The sequence below is a fragment of the Scyliorhinus canicula genome, chromosome 2 (assembly GCF_902713615.1).
Source record: "Scyliorhinus canicula chromosome 2, sScyCan1.1, whole genome shotgun sequence".
Taxonomy (NCBI): domain Eukaryota; kingdom Metazoa; phylum Chordata; class Chondrichthyes; order Carcharhiniformes; family Scyliorhinidae; genus Scyliorhinus; species Scyliorhinus canicula.
The window spans coordinates 44932096-44957814 of record NC_052147.1 but is presented as its reverse complement, the minus strand read 5'-3'; the positions used below and the strand labels follow the sequence as shown (position 1 = coordinate 44957814).

The 25719-nt window shown below is 48.9% G+C and overlaps 1 protein-coding gene across 4 annotated transcripts in view; it reads left to right on the top strand.

Moving 5' to 3' along the window:
• The window catches only part of LOC119953138 (ena/VASP-like protein), a 339662-nt gene that overhangs the window by 111002 nt on the left and 202941 nt on the right, over positions 1 to 25719 (top strand). The window contains exon 1 of one of the 4 annotated variants that reach the window (XM_038777041.1): positions 25107 to 25285. The exons of the other annotated variants lie outside the window; for them this stretch is intronic. Coding sequence (XP_038632969.1) covers positions 25275 to 25285 — 11 coding nt within the window. The 5' untranslated portion in view covers positions 25107 to 25274. Of the gene's footprint in view, positions 1 to 25106; positions 25286 to 25719 lie in introns of those variants that run through there. 4 annotated transcript variants of the gene reach the window in all.

The window sequence follows — 25719 nt, the reverse complement described above, 5'->3', positions numbered from 1 at the left end:
CCAATGCAGTTTTTAGGTCAGGTAGTGACATAGGTGGGAAAAATAAAACCAGAAAGTAAGAATTGAAATCGTGTTTGAGATAATTATTGCGTGTTCTAAGATGAAAAAGCTGAAAATGTATTTTAAAAACCAAATCTAGAGACTACAAGACTATTTTTTAATTGGGGGAATCATACTGAGTTGAGGTTTATTTAAATGATGCAGACAGTAACTAATGTGCTTAGTAGCTGTCCCCATTGATAGAAAAAGTAAAAGACTAATTTTAGTCCAGTACTGTTCACGGAGAATTGGACCCTGTTTGACACTGGACAGCATGTCCTACAACAAATAACCTGGACCATGACATTCTTGACATAAATATTGGTCTGGTTCTTCCAAACAGATGGGAAACACTTTATTCCAACCCTGATTAGACAAAAGGAAACATACTTCCCTTTCTCAGATTTTTCTGAGCAAACTTCTGTCGGAGGATCCTTAACTGGCGGCACGGTGGCACAGTGGTTAGCACAGTTTAACTGGCCTCCATCTGCATTGTAAATTCTATGTTTCTATGACTCACTGCAGCAAACCTTGTTGGGGGTAGTCCAGATGATCTACGCTCCCTTCAGGGGCCTCACGGTAGCATGGTGGTTAGCATCAATGCTTCACAGCTCCAGGGTCCCAGGTTCGATTCCCGGCTGGGTCACTGTCTGTGTGGAGTCTGCACGTCCTCCCCGTGTGTGCGTGGGTTTCCTCCGGGTGCTCCGGCTTCCTCCCACAGTCCAAAGATGTGCGGGTTAGGTGGATTGGCCATGCTAAATTGCCCGTAGTGTAAGGTTAATGGGGGGATTGTTGGGTTACGGGTATACGGGTTACGTGGGTTTAAGTAGGGTGATCATTGCTGGGCACAACATCGAGGGCCGAAGGGCCTGTTCTGTGCTGTACTGTTCTATGTTCTATGTTATGGCACTTGCTGTGTATTCTGGTAAGTATAGAGTTCACATGGAACAGTACAGCACAGAACAGCTTTATGGAGAGAAGCAAGTAGGGTGGGTAGGGGGTAAGGGTGGTAAGATAAGTGGATAGGAGTTATACTGGGTAGGAAGGTAGGTTAGATAAGGGTGTAGAGTGGGTGAGGTAAGTGGGTAAGGCACAGGGTGACCTGTGGGTAGGGTGACAGTAGGTATGGTAGCAGGGTGGCTGGTGGGTAATGTAGCAGGTGGGTGAGTGGCTAGGTGGGTTGGAGGCTAGTCAGATTTGGTCAAGGGGTAATTGGGTTAGGTTGGGAGCTAGATCAGGTCAAGGGACAATCTGGTCGGGGAGATCAAGGGAGAGTTGGGTGGTGGGGACAGGTCAGGTCGTGTTGGGGAGTGGTCGGGTCAGGTTGGGGGGTCGGGTTGGGTCAGGTCGGGTTGGGGGGTGGTCAGGTCTTGGGGGTGGTTGGGGCAGGTCAGGGGAATTCAGGTTGGGTGCAAGTTAGGTCAGGTAAGGGGGTAATCAGGGAATTTGGAGAGTACTAGTTGTGTGGTTGAGGGGTAAGTTGGGGTGGGGGGTTTCGCAAGTTGAATAGTCACCCAGGTATTAAACAACGCTTTTCACTGTCTGGCTAACTATCCAGGTGGCTACCTATCCAGGTAAACAACTTAGAGTTGGAGACCCTTTGGGGGGTCCAGGGGAGCAGGGGAATTGCCCATCAAAAGTTCAAATTTCTGGGGTAATTCCCATGGAGCCCTCGAATTGAGACTTCTGAGGGGTTCAATAGAGCATCTTCCAGGGCATGCCAGGCATCTGTTCATCCAGAGATTGTAAGATCTGGGACATTCATTCTAAAATGATTATACATCACATATTACAACAATGCTAAGTATTTGGAAAGAACTGAAAGTCACAGGTATGAGATACCCGACAGCATCACTGATGTTTTAAATTACTTCACTTGCAGGAAAATAATTTTTTGAGTGCAATGGACCTTATATAGCTAATTCAACACCCATTTTACACATCGACTATTACCATATAAGCAGCAATGTTATATATGCTAAATTTCACCTTTCATGAATTCCTTGAATCATCTTTTCACTTACTCGTGCTTTATACTTGGTCCACTGCCTCACCCATCGCGTGAACAATGTTCGCTCATCCGCATTTAAAATGTCTGAATTTTGCAGAAGATCTTTTATTTTAAAATAGCTGCATGAAAATGCGCAATTCAGATTTGTCTCACCGTGTAACTTTATAGTTTATTCCAGGTAAATGGATTTGGAAAAAGCAGTGAACATGAGTTTGAATTATGAGAGAGTAGGAATAGACTGGATATTAGGTGGTTTGTCTTTTCTCCAAGAGTAGTGAGGTTCTGGAACACACTGCAGGTTGGTGTGGTAGGGTCTGACTCCTCGAATACTTTAAGAGGAAACTGGACAATTCCTGCCAAGGACGGAAATCACATCATACAGAATGTAAATGTCTTTATAAATCTTTGTAATCCTCGGTTCATGTGATCTTCTTGGCTGGTTTCAGTGACTTGGTGGAGGGGGAGGAATACATTTTACCTCTTGTTGGCCCTGGGTTTTTCTTGTCTTCATTCACCGCAATTTGTAAATGGGTTGCAAATAAAATGTCCAGTGCAGGAAACTGGAAACAAATTCAGAAATATATGCAGTATAACAGCTTTAGTGAAGAGAAAAGAGATGGAAAATGGACTCTCCCATATAGAAGTGAAAAATAAATTCTACATATAATGACAGTCAAGTCCCACCAGGTTATTTTAGAGTAGTGCAATTGCCCAAACCAATGCTGCCCTCGCAAGGCTTAAACCTATCTAATTGGGTCCCATTCAAAAGCATGTTCCTCCCCCTTTATTGTGCCATTTGCGAGGTTTCGTGGGAACATAGCCCACGCCAATGGTGGGACTCTCTCAGGTGAGAGTCAAGTGAAATTAGTGAGAGTTTTAACTAGAATTTATGAAAACTGATCATAATTTCAGATATACAGTAATAGGTAATTTCACTCCGAGCAGTTGCCAGATGTATGAACTCACTGAATTGATTCACTAATAAAAATACCATGCCAGCTCGCGTGGCCTCCCCATCTCATTGTCTCGGTCGTAGACTAGATCATCTCTTCACCTTGCCTCTTATAAATCCATTCAGTGTCAGATCTGGCTTGTTCACATCAAGCAATATTTGGCTGCGCTCTCCTCTGCCAGAACTGTTTACTATTTCAGAACCATTCTGAAGGGCAAAAATAATTTCCAATTTTTTTCCATTACTAACCGCCTTCTTCAAGCCCTCTCCCTGCCCCTTCCACCATCATGACCAACAATATTCTTTATCATGAAGGTTCAAACCATCAATCTGTCACATATCTTCTTGGTACTGGATTTTTAATATATTTTTCTCATTTCCCTCCTGTCTATCCTTGTGCTCGCTTGAACAGCAACTTGGCCATCAATCCCACTTCTTGGCTTTTTTTACCGTAAGCCTGCTAATTTAAAAAAAAAAGAATTCAAGGAACCTGACCAGCATTTCTTGCCCATCCCTTGAGAGGATGGCGATGAGCCACCTCCTTGCATCACTTGATCCATTTAGTTTAGGTGCACCCACAGTGCTATCAAGGTGGGACTTCCAGAGTTTAGACCAAACGGTAGTGAAAGAATGGCGATATAATTACAAGTTCCCAAGACGTGGAGGGGGCCTTGCAAGGGTTGGTGTTCCCATGCACTCCTGCTCTTGTCCTTCTAGGTGGCAGCGGTTGTGGGATTGGAAGATAAAGTCAAAGGATGCCTGGCATGTTGCTGCAGGCAATCTTGCAGAGGATGCGTACTGCCTCCTTTATGGGTTGTGAAAAGCACTCTTTAAATTCAAGATTTTATTTTTGTTGCTTTGTTCCTTCTCTTCAGATACTGGTCTTGCCTCCCATCATTCAAATCTGTCATGGCCCTGCCTTTCCTACCTTGAAAACCTTAATCCCTTTGTCTTTTTGCACATCTCCAAACTCCCTTTCCTCGCGATTCCTTGAACATATTGTTGCCTCCCAAACCATTGACTTTTTAATCTTTCCTGCAACTTCAAGTTTGAATCTCTCCAGTCATAGTTTTGTTATTGCCACAGCACAGAAATGGCCCCTATTAAAGTCTGAGATTACATTTTCTATGGTGATGACCATGATATTGCTCCTGACCCACCTTGACCTCTCTGCAGATTATGACACGGTTGACTAGCCATCCTCATCCAAAGCTTTCATTCCGTTGGTTAGCTGAGTGGGAGCACCTTTACTTGGCTCCATTCTTGCCTATCCAGTTATAGTTAGAAAACTTCCTGCTCCTCTTCTCACCCATACACCATTATCTCTGAAACACCTCAAAAGATCTTGCTGGGCCCCTTTATATTTCTCATCTACATGCTCTCCTCAAGCAAAAATACAACATCAATTTCCATGTGTATGTTTCTTACACCCAGATGCACATCACCCCCTTTTCTCTGCCCCCTTTCTCTGTATAATCAGATCTCTTGTCCAACATCCAGTTGTGGATGCAATACAATTTTCTCCAATTAAACAGTGTAAAGACCAATACTATTATTGTCTTTGGCCCCTGACTGCCACACCTCCCTGGTCACTTTCTCAGGCTGAATCAAAATGTTTAATATCTCAGCATCCTATATGACCCATACACCCACCAGCACACAGCCCACCTATTCCCATCCACTGTTAGATCGCCTACCTTTGGCTCGCCTCAGCTTTTCGTTTGCTAAATCCCTCCTCTGTGCTTTTATTGCTGTTCTGATCTCCATCGAAACAGATAACATTTGAAAAGATATTTTAATTTCCAGTAACTGACTGGATAGATCACACAACTAAGTTGTTATGTTTGAAGACTGTTACTGTAATAAACAAACTAAAAACAACATTATTCAGCAGGCTACTTGTACTCTAAATTACAGAAGATGCCCCCGATTTAACTTCTAAAATGACCAAAAATCTCCTGACATGATTATACTTCACTCTATCCCTTATGTGGACTGATCATTCTCCCTGAGCCAGTCCAAAGCTTTTCTCAGCTACTTAGGGGTTGCTTCCTTTTTCATTTTTCAGCCAGATAACATCGAATCCTGGGCCGCCTTTCATGATGAGGGCTCTTCTGGAGATTATTTTCTTTAACCAAAGCTAGTTGAATCTTCCAGCCTTGTTTAAATCCTCATGAATTTTGCCTTTTCAATCCATGTGTGATCCTCCACTTACATTCTGTATGATGAAGAAAGGCTGGCTGCCTATAGCTGTCTTCTCTCTCTCTCTCTCTCTTTCTCTCGTTCTCTCTCTTACTCCCTTTCTCTCTTTCTCTCTCCCCCCCCCCCCCCCCCCCCCCCCCCCCCTCTCTAACATGTCTGTATGATTTAGGGATATTCTAAGGAAAACTGTAAGTCAATGCTACAATGGCTTTCTGTTGCTGGTTAGCTCAGTTGGTTGGACAGCTTGTGTGGATCAGATTCATGCCAGCAACACTGGGTTTGATCCCTGCTCCAGCTGGGGTGGATTTTGGACCTGCCTCTGTGCCCTATCAGTGACGGAGGTCACAGTGCTGAAGGTTGGACCTGCCTTTGGGAAGATTTTCATCTTAAAATGTCCCCCTTTGTCTTGAAGAGCACTGATATTTTTCGAAGGAGGAAAACAATTTGGCCTAATGTCTCCAATGCACGAGCAGAGAAATAAGTTCCAATTTACAGAAGAAAATTGTGAATTTTCATTTAGTTTAATTTGCTGGACAAGAAAGCTGTGGAGAGCTAACCAAGTCAAAGCTAAAATGAATAATTTTGTACAACCAGGTGCGTTTATATGGTATTATTCCTTTCCCATGTCAAGGGCAGCACGGTAGCATTGTGGATAGCACAATTGCTTCACAGCTCCAGGGTCCCAGGTTCGATTCCGGCTTGGGTCACTGTCTGTGCGGAGTCTGCACATCCTCCCGTGTGTGCGTGGGTTTCCTCCGGGTGCTCCGGTTTCCTCCCACAGTCCAAAGATGTGCAGGTTAGGTGGATTGGCCATGATAAATTGCCCTTAGTGTCCAAAATTGCCCTCAGTGTTGGGTGGGGTTACTGGGTTATGGGGATAGGGTGGAGGTGTTGACCTTGGGTAGGGTGCTATTTCCGGGAGCCGGTGCAGACTCGATGGGCCGAATGGCCTCCTGCACAATAAATTATATGATAATCTATGATAATCATTTTTTTAAAAATAATTTTAATTGAGATTTTCAAAAACATATCAAAAACAGAAAATAACAACAAGAAAATAGTATTAACAAAAAGAAAAACACACTAACCCCCAAAACCAACCCCCCCCCCCCCCCCCCAGTAACTACAAAAAGAAGAAATAGATAAACACCCGGCATATTCAATAAACACATATACACATTTCTCCCTTCCCCTGAAACAAACCCCCCCCCACTCCCTTCCTCCCCCCCCCCCCCCCACCACTCCCTTCCTCCTCTCCCCCCCCCCCACCCTCCCAGGTTGCTGCTGCTGCCGGCCTATTTTCCTACCGTACTGCCAGGAAGTCCAGGAAAGGCTGCCACCGCCTAAAGAACCCCTGTACTGATCCCCATCAGGGCAAATTATCACCTTCTCCAATTTGATGAACCCCGCCATGTCATTGATCCAGGCCTCCACGCTTGGGGGCCTCGCATCCTTCCATTGAGGCAAGATCCTCCGCAGGGCTACTAGGGACGCAAAGGCCAGAACACCGGCCTCTTTCGCCTCCTGCACTCCCGGCTCCACTGCAACCCCAAAAATTGGCTTGACCCTGGATCCTACCACCCTCGACACCGTCCTTGCTACCCCCTTCCAAAACACCCCCAGCGCTGGGCATGCCCAGAACATGTGGGCGTGCTTCGCTGGGCTCCCTGAGCACCTAGCACACCTTTCTTCGCCCCCGAAAAACCTACTCATCTTCGTCCCAGTCATGTGGGCCCTGTGCAGCACCTTGAACTGTATAAGGCTAAGCCTCGCACAGGAAGAGGAGGAATTCACTCTTTCCAGGGCATCCGCCCACGTCCCCTCCTCAATCTCCTCACCCAGCTCCTCCTCCCATTTACCCTTCAGCTCCTCCACACAGGCCTCATCCACCTCCTGCATGATGTGGTACACGTCCAAAATCCTCCCCCCTCCAACTCACACCCCCGAGAGCACCCTGTCCCGTACCCCACGTGGCGGCAGCAGAGGGAATCCCTCCACCTGCCGCCTGGCAAACGCCCTAACCTACATGTACCTAAACATGTTCCCCTGGGGAAGCCCAAACTTCCCCTCTAACTCCCCCAGGCTCGCAAACCTCCCATCCATAAACAGGTCCCCCAACCTCCTAATACCTACCCTGTGCCAGCCCAGAAACCCGCCATCGATGCTCCCTGGAACAAACCGGTGGTTCCCCCATATCAGGGACTCCATCGAGCCCCCCACCTACCCCCATGCCGTCTCCATTGCCCCCAGATTTTGAGGGTAGCCGCCACCACCGGACTCGTGGTATACCTCGTTGGAGGGAGCGGCAACGGCGCCGTTACCAGCGCCTCCAGGCTCGTGTCCACGCAGGATGCCATCTCCATCCTCTTCCATGCTGCCCCTTCCCCGTCCATTACCCACTTACACACCATCGCTGCGTTGGCAGCCCAATAGTACCCACAGAGTTTGGGCAATGCCAGCCCCCCCCTCCCCCGCTCCAAAAACACCCTTCTCACCCTCGGAGTCCCATGCGCCCATACAAATCCCTTAATACTCCTGTTGACCCTCCTAAAAACGGCCTTCGGGATAAGGATGGGGATGCACTGGAACAGGAACAAAAACCTTGGGAGCACCGTCATCTTGATGGACTGCACCCTGCCCGCCAGCGACAGCGGCAACATGTCCCATCTTTTGAACTCCTCCTCCATTTGCTCCACCAGCCTAGTGAGGTTAAGCTTGTGAAGGGCCCCCCAGCTCCTAGCCACCTGGACTCCCAGGTACCTAAAGCTCCTCCCCGCCCTTTTCAGCGGGAGCCTACCAATCCCCTCATCTTGATCCCCCGGCTGCACGACGAACAGCTCGCTCTTACCCAGGTTGATCCCTAAGGATCTGCATCACCTCCGGCATTCCCCCCACTGGGTCCACCACATAAAGCAACAAGTCATCTGCATATAATGACACTCGGTGCTCCTCCCCACCCTGCACCAGACCCCTCCAATTCCTCGACTCCCTCAGCGCCATGGCCAGGGGCTCAATTGGCAACGCAAAGAGCAAAGGGTACAGGGGACACCCCTGCCTCGTCCCCCGGTACAACCGAAAGTACTCCGATCTCCTCCTATTCGTGGCTACGCTCGCCATCGGGGCCTCATATAACAGCCTCACCCAACTGAGAAACCCCTCCCCGAACCCAAACCTTTCCAGCACCTCCCACAGGTATCCCCACTCAACCCTATCAAAGACCTTCTCCGCGTCTAATGCTACCACTATCTCCGCCTCCCCTTCTACCGCCGGCATCATTATAACATTCACAATCCTACGTATATTGGTGTTCAGCTGCCTTCCCTTCACAAACCCTGTCTGGTCCTCATCAATGACCCCCGGCACACAGTCCTCTATCCTTGTGGCCAAGATCTTCGCCAACAGCTTGGCATCCACATTTAACAACGAGATTGGCCTATATGCTCCACACTGCAGGGGGTCCTTGTCCCGTTTAAGGATCAAGCGCCCAAGGAAATCAGCGCCCGTGACATAGTCGGGGGCAAAGCCCCCCCCCCCCCCCCTCCTCCCTTGCCTCGTTAAAGGTCCTAACCAACAGGGGGCCCAACAGGTCTGCATACATTTTGTAAAATTCGACCGGAAACCCATCCGGTCCCGGCGCCTTCCCCGACTGCATGCTGCCTATCCCTTTGACCAGCTCCTCCAGCTCAATCGGCGCCCCCAGCCCCTCCACCTGTCCCTCCTCCACCTTCGGAAATCTCAGCCTATCCAAAAAGCGCCCCATTCCCCCCCCCCTCCACCGGGGGCTCGGACCGGGACAATTCCCCATAAAAGTCCCTGAAGACCCCATTAATGTCCACCCCCTTCGCACTACATTGCCTCCCCTATCCGTCACTCCACCAATCTCCCTGGCCGCGTCTCGTTTACGTAGCTGATGCGCCAGCATCCTACTCGCCTTCTCCCCATATTCGTACACCGCTCCCTGTGCCTTCCTCGACTGAGCTTCCGCCTTTCCAGTGGTCAGCAAGTTGAACTTGGCCTGCAGGTTACGTCGCTCCCCCAACAGTCCCTCCTCCAGAGCCTCCACGTATCTCCTGACCACCCTCACCATCTCCCCCACCAACCTCTCCCTCTCTCCTTGCTCTCCCCTCTCCCTATGGGCTCAGCTGGAAATCAACTCCCCTCTAATCACCGCCTTCAATGCCTCCCAAACCGTCCCCACCCGGACCTCCACATTATCATTGGCCTCTAAGTACCTCTTGATACACCCCCGAACCAGCCCGCCCGCCTTCTCATCCGGCAGCAGTCCCACCTCCAGGCGTCAGAGCGGACGCTGGTCCCTCTCCTCCCCCAGCTCAAGGTCTACCCAGTGCGGGGCATGGTCCAAAATGACTATGGCCGAATACTCGGCATCCTTCACCCTCGAAATCAGCCCCCTGCTCAGGACAAAAAAATCGATCCGAGAATCGGCTTTATGCACGTGGGAAAAAAATGAATACTCCCTGGCCCTCGGCCTCGCGAACCACCAAGGATCCCCCCCCCCCAAATCTGGTCCATAAACCCCCTCAACACCTTAGCCGCCACGGGCCTCCTGCCCGTCCTGGACATGGATCGATCCAATGGGGGATCGAGCACTGTGTTAAAGTCCCCCCCCAGTATCAGGCCCCCCGTCTCTAGATCCGGAATGCGGGCCAGCATGCGCGGCATAAAACCCGCATCGTCCCAATTTGGGGCATAGACATTCACCAGCACCACCCGCTCCCCTTGCAACTTGCCGCTCACCATCACATACCTCCCTCCACTGTCAGCCACCACCTTTGACGCCTCAAACGACACCCTTTTTCCCACCAGAATCACCACCCCCCGATTTTTTGCATCCAGCCCCGAATGAAACACCTGGCCTACCCAGCCCTTCCTCAGTCTAACCTGGTCTGCCACCTTCAGGTGCGTCTCCTGGAGCATAGCCACGTCCGCCTTCAGCCCCTTCAGGTGCGTAAACACCCGGGCCCGTTTGACTGGCCCATTCAGCCCCCTCACATTCCAAGTTATCAGCCGGATCAGAGGGCTCCCTGCCCCCCTCCCCTGCCGACTAGCCATAACCCGTCCCCTGCCCGCCCCAGGCCAGCGCCCCTCGCTCGGCCCGTCCCCTACGGCGGCAAACCCCCACCCCGGGCCCCCCTGCATACTCCAGCTCCTTGCTGGCCATTTCAGCAGCAACCCGGTACCCCTCCCCACCCCTCAGGCTAGGACCCCTCCCAGCCACGTTACTCCCTCCGTAACGCTCCCGTGAGCCAGCTAACTTCTGCTGACCCCGGCGACTCCCGCCACACCTCCAACCCCTCCCAACGTGGGGCTACTCCTCCTCCCCAGACCCATCAGCAGACCCTCCTCCTCCCCCTCCCGGTCTCGCGTGGGAAAAAAGCCCGCGCTTCTCAGCTCCGACTCCGCCCCCATCCACCCTCAGCACGGGAAACAGAAGAAAAGCCCGCGCTTTCTCTCTGCCCGACCCCGCCCACGCAAAAAAGACAGCACCCCACCCGCCCAAGAACCAACACACAACCAGCTTAAAACAGCATAAAACAGAGACCCTTCCCACCAAAAGTTAACACAGTTATTTAAAAACCCCTGACCCTCAGTCAGAGTCCAACTTCTCGGCCTGCACAAAGGCCCACGCCTCCTCCGGGGACTCAAAACAAAAGTGCCGGTCCTTGGAAGTGACCCACAGATGTGCTGGCTGTAACATGGCAAACTTCACACTCTTTCTGTAGAGCACTGCCTTCGTCCGGTTGTACCCGGCCCTCCGCTTGGCCACCTCCGCACTCCAGTCCTGGTAGATCCGCACTACCGTGTTCTCCCACTTGCTGCTCCGCTCCTTCTTGGCCCACCTAAGCACACACTCTCGGTCAGCGAACCGGTGGAACTGCACCAGCATCGCCCGTGGCGGCTCATTCGGCTTGGGCCTCCTGGCCAGTATTCTGTGGGCCCCCTCCAGCTCCAGGGGCCCCTGGAAGGACCCAGCTTCCATCAGCGAGTCCAACAAAACAACCACATAGGCCCCCAGGTCTGACCCCTCCAGCCCCTCCGTGAGGCCCAGGATCCGCAAATTTTTCCGCCTCGACCGGTTCTCCATCTCCTTGAACCGCTCCTCCCACTTCTTATGGAGCGCCTCGTGCATCTCCACCTTCACCGCGAGGGCCGCGGCCTCATCCTCTCTTTCGGAGGCTTGTTGTCGGAGCTCCCGGATCTCCACCCCCTGGACTGTCTGCGTCGCCAGCAGCTTGTCCGCATTCGCCTTCAGCGAGTCTAGCAGCTCCACTTTTAGCTCCTGAAAACATCGCTGGAGAGTCTCCTGCTGCACCCGCGCCCACTGCCTCCATTCCTCGAGGCCTCCGTCGGCCGCCATCTTGATTCTCTTCCCCCGCTTTTTCTTAGGCGCTGCCACCGCTATTTTGCTGGCCCCACTCCTGGTCAAGACCATAGACCACTGGGGATCCGCTGAAGACACCTTCCCACGTCGGGAACTGTCGAGCAAGTACCGCTGGGGGCCCTTAAAAGTTCCTGGCGGGAGCTGCCGAACGTGCGGCTTAGCTCCGCATAGCCACAACCGGAAGCCTCAATCTATGATAATCATATGCAACAATGTCCCATCCATAGATACCAATGCTAAGCCTTAATAGTACCAACCATTCCTTCCATAATAAGTACAACTACAACTTTATGTTAAACTGCTGCATAAAAATCTTTCCAATCTCAGAATGACTACACCGAGTAGTTATCACAAGAAAGAAAGACTTGTATTTAAATCGTGCTTTTCATGACCTCAGAATTTTCCAAAGTGCCTCAAAGCAAATGAAGTACGTCTGAGTATAGCCATACCGATATCATTTAGGAAATGTGGCAGCCAATTCTCGGACAGCAAACTCTCTCAAAAGGCACTGTGATAATGACCAGATAAACTGTTTCTCCCCAGTGATTTTGGTTGAGGGATAAATATTAGTCAGCACACCAGGGATAACCGCCCTGTTCGCCTTCAAAATAGTGTCATGGTCTATTGTGCACCCACTTGAGAGAGCAGATTGGGACTTGATTTAATGTCTTGTCCGAAAGACCAAGTCATTTGGGAATTTGGGATCCTCATCCAAACTTGCAATCTGCTAATCTCCAAATTGACATTGTAACATTTTAAAAGTGTAATAATGATTAAGCTGCTATGTTGGTGGAATAAATTTGAAAATGTTTGCTTAAATTCAGGCTTATCCCTTTGTACGAAAAGGTTTTGCATTATACATGAGGTTTCACAGTGACGTGTCCTGCAGCATCACTACATTGTAATGTTACTAACAACATTACCTATAAATATGATGCTTTCCTTCCTACATGCCACTTAATAAATTGGTAAAAACTATAATAAATAGTGCTCTCATTAAAAAGTATTTAAACATCCTCATGTCAACTTGGTTGTGTGATGAATGTGTATCTGGGTTATTGTAGTTAGGCCGTCAGGCCGTCAGCATGTCATTGTATTTTTCTATTTCAGCATTTTTACACCTCCTGGTTACGGTTTAAGTTCCCAGATATATCTTAATGTTAGATCAGAGATCACACTTGCTGCAAAAAAAGCTTCTTAGAGAAGTAATTTCCTATTGCCATAACCTTGCGACAAATGAAACTTGCAGTTGAAAGACTTCAGTGCAGTTTCATTTCGTATTAGGCTGTGAATGGTTGTTGGGGGGAGGGGTGGTGGGAGGTTGTTGCTTGACAGTTTCATTTTATGTGCACCTGAGAGAAAATGCAAACCCAGCATTAAAACAGACGACTTGAGAAAAGACCTGGAAGGATTGTAAAATTGTTTAAATGAAGTGGATAAAGTTCTGAACTTGTGCACGTGAGATTTCCCAAGGTTCCGCCCAAGGACAGGAAATCGAGCTGCAGCCCCAGGTACCTCAATTGCAAGACACCCAATCTGTCAATAGTTTAAATACCGCATCGAAAACACTGCTGGAAAGTTTCATTGAAATTAATTAACTGGGCTCCTGAGGAAACCTTTCAACATGCCATTTTCTAAGTTGACAACGATGAACCTATCTTGGTTTCAGCTCTGTTCAAATAGGCCGTTTAAAAATATGTAGAAGTCACTGTCATCCTTAATTTCTTTGCTGCTTCTACTAATCTAATTTTGTCCCTTATTATACTAGTTGGTTTTGCTAAGAAGGCTAAGAATCATTTTTGCACTTTTTTCACACTACAAATGCTTCCCTTTATTTTTTATATTTGCTGCAGGCATTACAATAGTACTATACAAAGTGATGGACATTGTATGCTGGTTTATGAGCACTACTGCGTAGTTGAGATGAGAAACAGGAGCCAATGAGGAACCACCAAATATAGGTGCAGTTATATCGATGAGCTCTATCCAAATCCATCACTGTCTTGAGTCCCATGTTGAAGGAATCTTCCACATGTATCTAGCTATGGCTGAAGAGGCCTGTTCTATTGTAGCGTCATCTATTGGAAGATGATGAGCAGACAACATCTTGAAAAGAGACTGCTCTTCCTGTACAAATGAAAACTGTTACATGAAGTTTTCATACTATTGGATCTATCTAAGCTTTCCCAGTAACATACACAACTTCAGTGTGTCTATACTTCATATGTTTATTAAGCAAATAATAGAAGCTGTTTTTACAAGGGGCCATCTTTTTACCAAGTGACAACACTTATTCAGAGCTTTTATCAATACTGGGCTTCCTTCAGGTTCAAGCTATGATTTAAGAAGCCCATTTGGGCATCAGAATTCCTCATAGTAATCCTTGGGCCTGCATGTGAAGTACAAGTTCATACTCTTAAGCATCTACACCACACTAGGCTGAGATCAAAACATAGCCATAGGGGAAATAACAGGATCAAACCCATGTTCCAATTCTTTGTGCTACAATACACTGGAGCTCCAATATTTGGGTATATCACTAAAAGGACATGTGTGGAATGTTAGATTAGATTTAGATTTATTGTCACGTCTACCAAAGTACAGTGAAAAGTATTGTTCTACGTACTGTCCAGGCAAATCGTTCCATACATGAAAAACATAGCTCATACGATAACTACACCATGCAAGACATTGGGTGAAGCAAATGGAGTGGAGTGCTACTTAGTAGAGAAGATGCATGGAGAGATCAGTTCAGTCCATAAGAGGGTCATTCAGGAGTTTGGCAACAGCGGACTAGAAGCTGTTTTTGAACCCTGTTTGTGCATGTTCTCAGACTTTTGTAGCGTCTGCCCGATGGAAGAGGTTGGAAGAGAGAAAACCCGGGCAGGAGGGGTCTTTGATTATGGTGTCGGCTTTCCCAAGGCAGCGGGAGGTGTAGACAGAGTCAATGGATGCGCGATTGACTGGGCTGTGTTCACTACTCTCTGTAGTTTTGTACGGTCTTGGGCCGAGCAGTTACCATACCAAGCTGTGATGCAGTCAGATAGGGTGCTTTCTGTGGTGCATCTGTAAAAATTAGTAAGAGTCAATGTGACATAATTTCCAAAGTTACTTGGCATAATAATAACATCTGATCCCCGCTGAAGCAAATAAACTTGAAGAGCTGGTGAAAGAGCAGTTGCTCTACAAAACCCGTATTTACCATGTGCTAGAATATTGTGACCATGCTTGGCAGGGTGCCGAGCTTTCATGCTCCAAATTTAAACCCACTCAGATTCAGTGGCAAACCTACTGGATTTTCTGCTCCATGAATCAGACGAATGTTCCCATTCCAACAGCTTTCTGCAAGACTACAATCAGAGCGACATCCCAGAATTAATAAAGCTCTTCCACCTGACTGAGCACACTAAACTGTGAGTATATCAATCTTGCATCCTCCGTGAACCCCTCTACAAGAGTGAAACTTGGAAAACTTAAGCTTTCCAAGTGAAAAGTCTGATCAGTTTCCACCTTCACTGCCTCAGGTGTACCCTCGGCATCTCTTGGCAGGATACGTTCACCAACTCAGAGTTCCTGGAGCCTGCTAATTCTACCAACATGCCCGCTGCTAAGCCAACAGCGCCAGTGCTGGCTGGCCCACGTCATCGGACAGATGACGGCTGTGTACCCAAAGACCTTCTGTAGGGTGAATGGACCACTGAATCGTGATCTTGGTGTCCATACCTCTGCTGCAAGACACCAGCAAGCAAGATACGAAGATAGCGGACATTGACACTGACAGCTGGGAGACACTTGCTAACTGCTGCGACTGCTGGAGGCTTATTGTTTGGTATTAGTATTAGTATATTAGTAACATTCATTTTGCCAAAATAGTAACTCGGTAAAGTTTCTGTGCACGCAGCAACTGTCAAAGTCAAACTTCCGAGTCAGTACAGTCCTTGTTCAAGTTTCTTTCCTGGTTACATCTAGCTCTATGCCATCTAATATGGAATAAAGAACGCACATGCATAAAAGCTCCAACATAAAAAATCTTGCATTGACAAATACCTTATGAGCACCTTCTAAATATTTCACAATCAACATATTATTAGTTAATCTGATTTTGTGATGTTACACGTAGGCTAACTATTGCTTAGGACATCCTGTTGTTTCTTATGAGATGCTCTATCCTTGTCTTAATGTATTTAAGAGATTGGGAGCCAGATTCACGCCCACCGCAGCGTGTTTCACGGAGGCGGCCCGCTGATGGCGGGATCTTCTGGTCTCACCATTCCACGGGTTTCCTGTTGATTGCTCCTCTGCCGCTGGGGAACATGTGGAGGGGTTTTCCCTTCATGGGACCGGAGAATCCCACCATTGGTAATAGCCATAAAAACTCCGGCCTACATCTCCGAAAATGCAGCACTCCCTCAGTGCTGTGCTGGAGTATCGGCCTCGAGTAAATACACAAGTCCTGGTGTGAAGCTTCAACCCTTGACCTTTTTAGGCAGGGGTGTTGAGGCAGGTCAGCCCTCTCTTTGGATTTCTGTTGCAGATTGATTTAGGGTAAGTGGCTGGAATTCTCCGGTTGTTTGGCCTGCGGGTTTCTCGGCGGCGTGGGATGGCTTCCATGGAAAATCCCATTGACAAGTGGCGGGAGTAGAGAATCCTGCCGTCAGTGAACAGCATCGCCAAGAAACACGCGGCTGGGGGACCAGAGAATCCTGCCCAATGTTGTTGATGAAATGGCTGCCTCTGTCTTCCCACCTCCAACTTATCAGCAGTTGCTAAATTGGAATGGCAGCCTCATGTCGCTCATACAGAGTTACCATGGTTACAATCTTGTAAAAGGTGTCTGAGAGTGTATTCAGACTGTTGACAAGAAAGGTAAGCAAGAGAAAGTGAAAGAAAGCATCAGGGCAGCAGGGTAGCATGGTGGTTAGCATAAATGCTTCACAGCTCCAGGGTCCCAGGTTCGATTCCCGGCTGGGTCACTGTCTGTGTGGAGTCTGCACGTCCTCCCCCTGTGTGCGTGGGTTTCCTCCGGGTGCTCCGGTTTCCTCCCACAGTCCAAAGATGTGCGGGTTAGGTGGATTGGCCATGATAAATTGCCTGTAGTGTCCTAATAAAAGTAAGGTTAAGGGGGGGGTTGTTGGGTTACAGGTATAGGGTGGATACGTGGGTTTGAGTAGGGTGATCATGGCTCGGCACAACATCGAGGGCTGAAGGGCCTGTTCTGTGCTGTACTGTTCTATGTTCTATGTAAAGTAACAGGATGTCACTGCTGTCTGCAGGTTTGGTTCTGAGCTGTTGTCTCTGATGACTTTCTGCTGGCTTTCTATAAGTCGTAGAGTGTTTTACTAACGTGGAGTTTTACAGGTTATTGCATAGTCTTAAGGTACAGGATTTCCGTCAATCTTCCTTTTTTTTCTTTTCCAATTGATGCAATTTAGCATGGTCAGTCCACCTAGCCTGCCCATCTTTTGGGTTGCGGAGTTGAGACCCACACAGACACGGGGAGAATGTTCAAACTACACACGGATCGTGACCCGGGGCCGGGATTGAAGCCGGGTCCTCAGTAGCGGGAGGCAGCGGTGCTAACCACTGTGCCACCGCGCCGCCCCTCTTCTGTCAACCTTCCTGGTGGATATTTTGTTTATCCCAGTCTGTCAGAAAACTGTTGCTTGAAAATAGCATTTAATCTCCTATTTTATTTACTCTAAAATGAATTACCGCCTTAAAATGTCACGTTTCACAAGAATAAATATCACAACAGAACAATTTTTTAAAATCAAAAATAAAAGTCAAAATATAAACAATGTTTAGCGCTGCTGTGATGGTTGCCAACAGTAGGAATGAGAATAATTGTGCAAAACTTTACTTGTCGTTTGGTAGCGGAATTATTCAGTGTTATTGGAATAACACCCAGCCTTTGTGACTGTCCTCTTTTAAGGGCTGATGCAGCTTTTTCCTTTGGAAGATGTCTATCAGGATTGTCAGTGATGGCTGAGTTTAAAGTAAAGTCTGGGCTCAAAACAAGCCTTTATTTTGAACCCAGCCAGCTCTGACAGCCCTGACGGAGAGGGTGGTATTTCATGCAGGCGGCAGGGTCTCACACAACAGCGACAGAGCTGGTGAGAGTCCCACGTTACCTCTTTTGGGGGAAGGATGCCGAATTAAGTGTGGCTCATGCACTTAAATGGCCAGCAAAGGGCCTTCCACGGGATCAAGGGGACCCTGATCAGAAATCTGTCACCCCTCCAAGAGCTGCTGGCCAATCTAAAGCTAGCAGTTGTGTATTGCGGGCAGCTCCACTGGGGGAGCGATGGCAGGTGCCAACGGCTCAGGGTCTCTGGGGGACCTAGGCCACAGGTGAGTGAGGGGATCGTGGGGGGAGGGGATTGGCAGCAAAGGCTAGCGGTTGGTCTCAGCGGGGTCCCCCTTCCCAATGCTCAATCAGGTACTCTGTGCCTTTGACCTTGTAACTTTTCTCCACATGGCCAGTCCCCATGGGCCCCAGTTGAATGCTAACAGCAGTGGAATGAGGTTCTTAAGTAGGCACTAAGGACCTCAATTGGTGGCGGGGCAGAATGGCCAAAGGATCTAACTGGAGCAGAGGTAGGGAGCCAGTGCAGTCCCCACTCGCCACCCTCCCATTTGATTAAATGTCATCCCACCTCCAAACGTGTCTCGAGGAAGGGTACTAAATCTGCATATAGATGCCAAAGGATGAAGTAACTCTAAATCCATGATGTTAATTCATGGTTAACAGCTTGGATGGACAACCAAAACTGCTAGTGCAAGAATCTTCCCAAAAATGTACAGAATGTTGGCTCAGGCGGGAAAACCAGAGTGAAGTTTTCAGGCTGCACAGCTGCCTTTTCTCACTGTATTGAACAACAATTTCAAAGGGGAAGCGAGTTTCACAGAGTCTGCTGGAGGGCAGGGCCGAAGAAAGCCAGTAATTGAGGTCACACACACACACACACACACACACACACCCCACCCCCCGCCAGTGGACATCAAAACCCTCCCCGGACACGGGCGATATCTTCCTCCCCCACCACAGGCATCGAGACCCCACACACAGAAGGGCAACATCTCCCCACCCCAACCCCATGGATAACAGGAATCCTGCAATGGAGCCCGCCGGAGGGACAGGGGGCACTGCCAGCGACGCTGCCAGAGTGCCGGGGGGAATGCCTGGCCATGCCCCTCAACACCCGGGGCTATACCTACCTGTGCGCCCTTGGTGTGGTCATCCCGATTGTTCTTTGTTCTTGAAAACCAGTAGTGACTCGCGTCGGTGTGAGGTCATACAAGCTGAGTAGGTAGTTCGGACGAGGATAGAAGTAGCGGCGTCCAGCCCGCTAATGCGATGTTAATTTATGCAGATCAGGCTCACGCTCTTCCTGGGCGTACCTCAACTCACGTACCGGCGGGACCTGGCAGGTAAGTCGGCGGGGGCGGTCCTCAGGGGGGCGCGGGGGGATCCGACCCCAGGGGAGGGCCACGGTGGCCTGGCCCGCGATCGGGGCCCACTGATCCGTGGGGGCACTTCCGCGCCAGCCCCTGTCGGGTTCCATGGCCGGCGTAGAGAAGTGAACGCTCCACGCATGCGCCAAAATACGCCGGCCAGTCTGCGCATGTGTGGAACCACACCGGAGATCATGCTGGCCCTTCGGCACGTGTGCGAACTCGCGCCATCCCTTCGCCGCCAGCTGGAGCGGCGGCAACCCCTCCGGCATCCACCTAGCCCCCGAAAGTGCGGAGAATTCCGCACTTTCGGGGGCTGTTGTCGCCGGAGTGGTTGACGCCAGTTCTCCCACCGGCGTAGGGACTTAGTCCCCAGAAGGGAGAATCCCGGCCATATTCTTCGTAATTGATTATTTGCCAGGATGTTATTTTCAGGAAGAAATTTGTTGTAGCTGGTTGGCTTGGAGAAGGGGGAATTCTTCACCGAGTTTCCAACTTTGCAGCCAGCTCTCGGCCAAGTAACCTGTAACCTGTCCAGGGACAAACAACCAAACATTTGGTGACTGTCAGATGGTGCTTCCATGACGTTTTGCAATGACAAAAGAAATTACAGATTATGCAGGTGAAATCTAATGACCACGCTGCACCCGACGTGGGAAGGGATGGGGCCTCTCGCGAGATTTACCTGGCTCATCACGTCTTGTGAGATCTAATGGGATCCAGCGAGACATCGCAACCTAGATCCCACCCACAATGTGCAGGATCTATATTTGAGTTAGGTACTCTTGAATACGCAGTCACCAGATTTTTTTCTGATTTTTATTTTATTAAGGGACAATTTAGCGTGACCAATCCACCTACTTCACTCTGGTTTTCCCGCCTGAGCCAACATTCTGTGCATTTTTGGGAAGATTCTTGCACTAGCAGTTTTGGTTGTCCATCCAAGCTGTTAACCATGAATATCTTTGGGTTGTGTGGTGAGACCTATGCAGAAATGGGGAGAATCTGCAAACTCCACATGGACAGTGACCCAGAGCCGGGATAGAACCCAGGTCCTCGGCGCCGTGAGGCAGCAGTGCTAACCACCCTTACTCACCGGATGTAAACAACGCCCAGGATCGAACCCCCTCGCCAAGGAGACCCCATCCAGGTGCCATTTAGTACTGGTCTCCACAAATGGGGACCAGGCGGAATAGCATTTGTGGGGTCTCCCAGGCGATCAAAGGTCCCTGGGTAGCCAACCTCTGAGCAGGGTGGCATCCTGGCACTTATGCCACCTGGGTACCCTGGCACTGCCACCCAGGCAGTGCCACCTGGGTGTCACCCAAGCAGAGCTAACCAGGTGCCACGCAGCACTTCCAGGGTGCTGAGTTGGCACTGCTGCTGGCAGGCGCACTGTCAGTGTGCCAGGCCGGCAGTGCCATGGTGCCAACGTAACATTTTACCCGTACTAGGGATTGGGCCCATGGGTGCCCTGCCCTTATGAGGTGGGGTGTAGGGGGCTCGAGGACCCCCCAACAGGTAAGTTACGGGGGGAGTCATGAGGTCGTGTTGGGGGATCATGGCGCCTCGATCTCTTCCTGCACTGGCATGCAGAACACCTCAGTGCAGGAAATGAGACCGAGTGCGGCCTTGGCGGGCATTCCTCGCTGAGGCCCCGGAATGAAGCAAAGTTCCATTTAATAGCAGGGTTTTTCTCGGCGCTGCAAGCCCGAGGAAGCACTCGGCTTAACGGGCTTGACACGGGACTCTGTTTCATTTCTATTTAATCGCGCCCTGCATCTTCACTTGTTAAGATTACATGGCATATTTATGAATACCTTTAATTGGTCTTTAACTTTGAAACTGTTCACCCGGCCCCTGAAAAAAAAGTTGGGTAAATTTTGAAGTTTAGTTTTTTTCAGCCAAATAAGATTACAAAGCAATAGAACAAGGATATTTTTTTAAATATTGCCAAGAGTGGGGGTCTTCCATGAAAAGAAGGAGCAGACTTTCTCATCAACATCAGGCTGTAAATTTAGACTTCCTCCCTGGCGAGCATAACCATTTCTGAGTAAAGCATTGACTGGAGATGGTGAACCTACCTCTTTACACAACATGGCACAAAGTGAAAAGTTATCTTTCTGCACTGACATTCTCAGTTTCCACACGTAGCCATGGAGCTCCCTGCATGGCATCCTATAGGCTTTTGTGTACTTTTCTTTGAATGAAGCAGAATTCTTTGATGGTCAAGTTCTAGTCCATTGTGGCACCATCGGATCTCCCCGACATGGACTGGGATTAACCTCCACAAATTTCAACACAATGGCTTCAGCTGAAACACTTATTTTGGCAGGGGGGAGGGAATTATCCAGAAGGTGCAAAATTCCTGATGAGTGAGTAGGCAGGGAGAGACCGATGGAAGATAAATTTTTCCTTCACCCTCTCTCTGCAGCATAATACATGTATACAAGCAGCCAAGCAGCATTGGAATGCGGACCAACTTTGGAATGTCAATAATTCCCCAGATCCTTGGTTAGGTGGGTGACTATTGCTGGATAGATGGATCAAATCAAGCTGCTTTGTCGATTTCTGCCCAGCATCACAGCTTGAATACAAAACATGATGGTATGTGTCCGTTACTTCTCCTGTGTGCCCAAACCATGGGCTGGATTCTCCGAGCCCCCAGCCGGATCGGAGAATCACCTGGGGCCGGCGTGAATCCCGCCCCCGCCAGCAGCCGAATTCTCCAGCACCGGATATTCGGCGGGGGCGGGAATCGCGCCGCACCTGTCGGCGGCCCCCCCCCCGCCCTGGCGATTCTCCGGCCCGCAATGGGCCGAAGTCTCGCTGATGTAAAGCTAGTCCCACCGGCGTTAATCAAACCACCTCCCTTACCAGCGGACTGGCGGCGCGGGCGTGGGTCGATCTGGCCCTGGGGGGTGCCCCCACGGTGGCCTGGCCTGCGATTGGGGCCCACCGATCTGCGGGCGAGCCTGTGCTGTAGAGGGCACTCTTTTCCTTCCGCGTCGGGCATCAACCTCCACGATGGCCGACGTGGAGGTGACCCCCCCCACCCCGCACATGCGCGGGGATGACGTCAGCAGCCGTTGACGCTCCTGCGCATGTGCAGACTTCCTCCGGCCGGTGGAGTCCTTTCGGCCCCTGCTGGCGTGGCGCCAAAGGCCTTTCCCACTGGCCTGCGGCGCGCCAACCACTCCGACGCGGGTCTAGCCCCTAAAGGTGAGGGCTTGGCCCCTAAAGGTGCGGAATTGGGGCGGCACGACGCCAGAGTGTTTGACGCCACTCCATCCCGCCGGGGCCCCGCCGGGTAGGGGAGAATCCAGCCCCATGTTTCTCCTCTTTAGCTCAGCCTGCATTCTCATGGGAAAATAATATTAAAATTTTACCAAATATACCCTGAAATGGAAACGTCTAGAACCAGTATGCTCCTGTTTACTAGTGGATAACACACGGGGGAATATCACAAAGGTGCTTTTCTATGTTGGATCCAATTCAACTGGCTTCGAATTCCAGGGAAAATAAAAAATAAAAATCATGAATGCTGGAATTCTGAAAGAAAAACAGAAAATACTCAATCGCTTAGCAAGTCAGTCAGCGTCTGAGGAAAGAACAACAAAATATAATACTTCTGGTGTAACCCTTTCAAAAAAAAATTACAAGTGATCAGCATTTAAGTCGAGGACAGCAGGAAGGAAGACCAAACCCGAAATGCACACGTACAGCACAGGAAGAAGAATGACATATAAATGTATTCTTAGGATTTTGGCAGATGTCGTTATTGCCCATCATAAGCTGCCATCTGGGTATTAATACTAAGTACAGCTGCGGCGCTACAGCCTCCCTACATTACAAGATGCCACAGGCTCCATGGCAAGCTTGCATTGAGAGAATACTAAACACTATCATGCAACTATAATCACTTGCAGGTTAGTCTGCAGGTTGGATGTTTGTTGCACCCAATTTTACAATTTTCCATGGTGTGGTTTGAACTCGCAACTTCTGAGTTGCAAGTCCGGTACCGTAGCAATTGGCTACCTTACCAATCACCCCACATTTCCTCGCCTTAGCTGTCCACACATCTTCTGTGTTTATTAAACACCTTTCAGAATGTTTTTTTCCAATTGTCTGCTAATATCGCTGCAGCCATTTGCCTTCCCCCGTGTTTACTTTTAAGCGTTTTACAAACAATTCTCTTTCCTCTCTTTGGTGTCTGCTGTGCCTGAATAGGGTTTAGCTCCTTTCTTTGTTTATTTCAAATTTGTTCTTCTGTAATATTGTCCAGTTATAACAAAGGGTATGCAAGCCTGACATCTTAACTAATCTGTTCTCTTCACTGATGCTGACAAATCCGCTGAGTATTTCTGGAACTTTCTGTTTTTGTTTCAATCCAGAGGTGGCTGACATCACGTTTCTTGTTGGCCTTTGACAATGGTCCAGTTACTTTGCTAACGCTGTACTTGTTCCTCAGCATGAAGCAGATCATTGCCTCATAGAAATGAACTGCATTGAAAGATCTTGGCCAGGATTCTCCAATAATGGGGCTATATCCCCATGCCCGCCAGAAAACGGGCGCGAATCATTCCGGACTTTTTTCTGAATAGTCCCAGAGTGATTCTCCGAAGGGGGCTTGCAGAACCCCGGCGTACTTCCGGCCGCGGGTCCGCACATGCACATGGCAGCCGCCTGTGGTGCCGGCCCCACGCAACTTGGCGGACCCACACAGCGGACCGGGGCGGAAGAAGGTCAGCTCCCCCCCCCCCCCCCCCCAGATCACATGTGCCCACCGATCAGTGGCCATTGTGGAGGACCCCCGCCCCCACCAGGACAGTCACCGCAGCCTCGACACCGAGCTCCCACCGAGTGGAACTAGAGGACAACCACGCCGGTGGGAACTCGGCCGGTCCACTGCGGAGAATTGCCGCGGGGGCCGCTTTCAACGGCCACCGACCATCGACACATCGACTGTGCGTGCACGCGGCTGCCAGCGATTCTCCGGTCGGGGGTCTGACGCACCATTCTCCGCTACCGTGCCTGGCGGGTTTGCGGCGCGGGGCCTCGGAGAATCCCGGCCCTTATGTCTTATATTCTCGGCAGAGTTTGGCCATCAGCATTGCTGGAATATTGGTCTGTCGCAAGATTGGACAGTAATGGGTGTTGCCACTTCCACAGAAGAAGAAATTGAGTTAAAGATACCAAAATAGTTGTTTTAAAGCCATTACTCTGCAATTTTGTAATAGATTTTTGGACAGAGCCCAGTACCGCAGTCATTGCTTTCAACTGATTTTGCAATGGATATTTTAAACCACCGCTTGGGAGTTCAGAGAATTATTGTGCAGCTCTAGATATTGTATTCCAGCACAGGTTATCTCATGGTGTGTAAGATAATTGATTAAAAAAAACACTTGAGGTCAGCTTTAATAATTTTTTTTGTTTTCAGCTGTTTTTTATAATTGGGGTGAAGGTGGAAAATCTAATTCATCATCAATCTTGCCTTTGATGCAGATACATCTATCTATAGATTGGATTGTTATTCGACATTATATGATGTTTGGGACTGAATCATCTGATTTCCTGACTGCAGAATGCCGGCAGTCATACATGTGTGTTGCATGTGGACCCATGCACATAATTACCTGAAGTGTAACCTTTCATTTAAATGTGGACATAAAGGGTTCACCTGGTGCAGAGAGACGACCATTCCATTCAGTTGGAGAATATTCTCACTTATTTAGACTTGTGCATCTCGAGAAAACTGTTTGGAAAATTGCTGTGGAGCATGCATCAGTTCTGCAAAAATGGAGGATTACTGTAACAGGAATGAATCAAAATTGATGAGTTGAATAACTACTTTCATCACACATTAACTTGGTTGTGTGGGTGAATCCAATCCGCATAATGCTATTGTGGTTCGAATTAGAAATCCGTCTAATCCGATGCATGGTTGCAGAAACCAGCGAAGGACTAAATAGTTTCTCTTCCCTTTTCAGTTACCTCAGTGAGGTTTATGCTTTTTAACGAAGTCTAACTTCCTGTTAACTTCTTTTACTTCCTTTTTCCTGCTTGGTTGTTTGATTTGTAGAAGCTAAATAATCTTGCCTCTTAACTGGAAATGAAGAAGTAGAATATTTTGTTGGATGTTGTGTGTGATGTTAGTTAGGTCCAACTGCCAACCTCTGCAATACAAAAGAAAGACTTAACTGACACAGATTATGCCAGCTGGGTAAGTCGATACTCAAATATTTATTTATTTTATGATAACTAAAATGATTTAATCTTTCAGAGCATAAATCCTTTGCTGTCCCAGATTCAGCACGTTTATCAGCTGTTGGGTCACTGCATATTCATATCCCCCCCCCCCCCCCCCCCCGCCCCCAACGTCTTCATCAATCTTTCTTCTATTCTGGCAATATTTGTAAGTTTACATCTGATTTTTCCGTTACTTTTTCTGGCATATCACTACCAATGAGTTGACCCAAAAATAACCAGTGCCATTTTAAACAAATATTTTGCTCTAATCAATTATCTTTTTTAAAAAATGATCTTTGCCAGAATTCTGGATCCTCCAAAATACTCGTGGATACAATGTCTGTGGACAGCCATTCCAGGCCCATAGTAAATGCACATACCAATATGATATTTAGTGATGTTGATAGA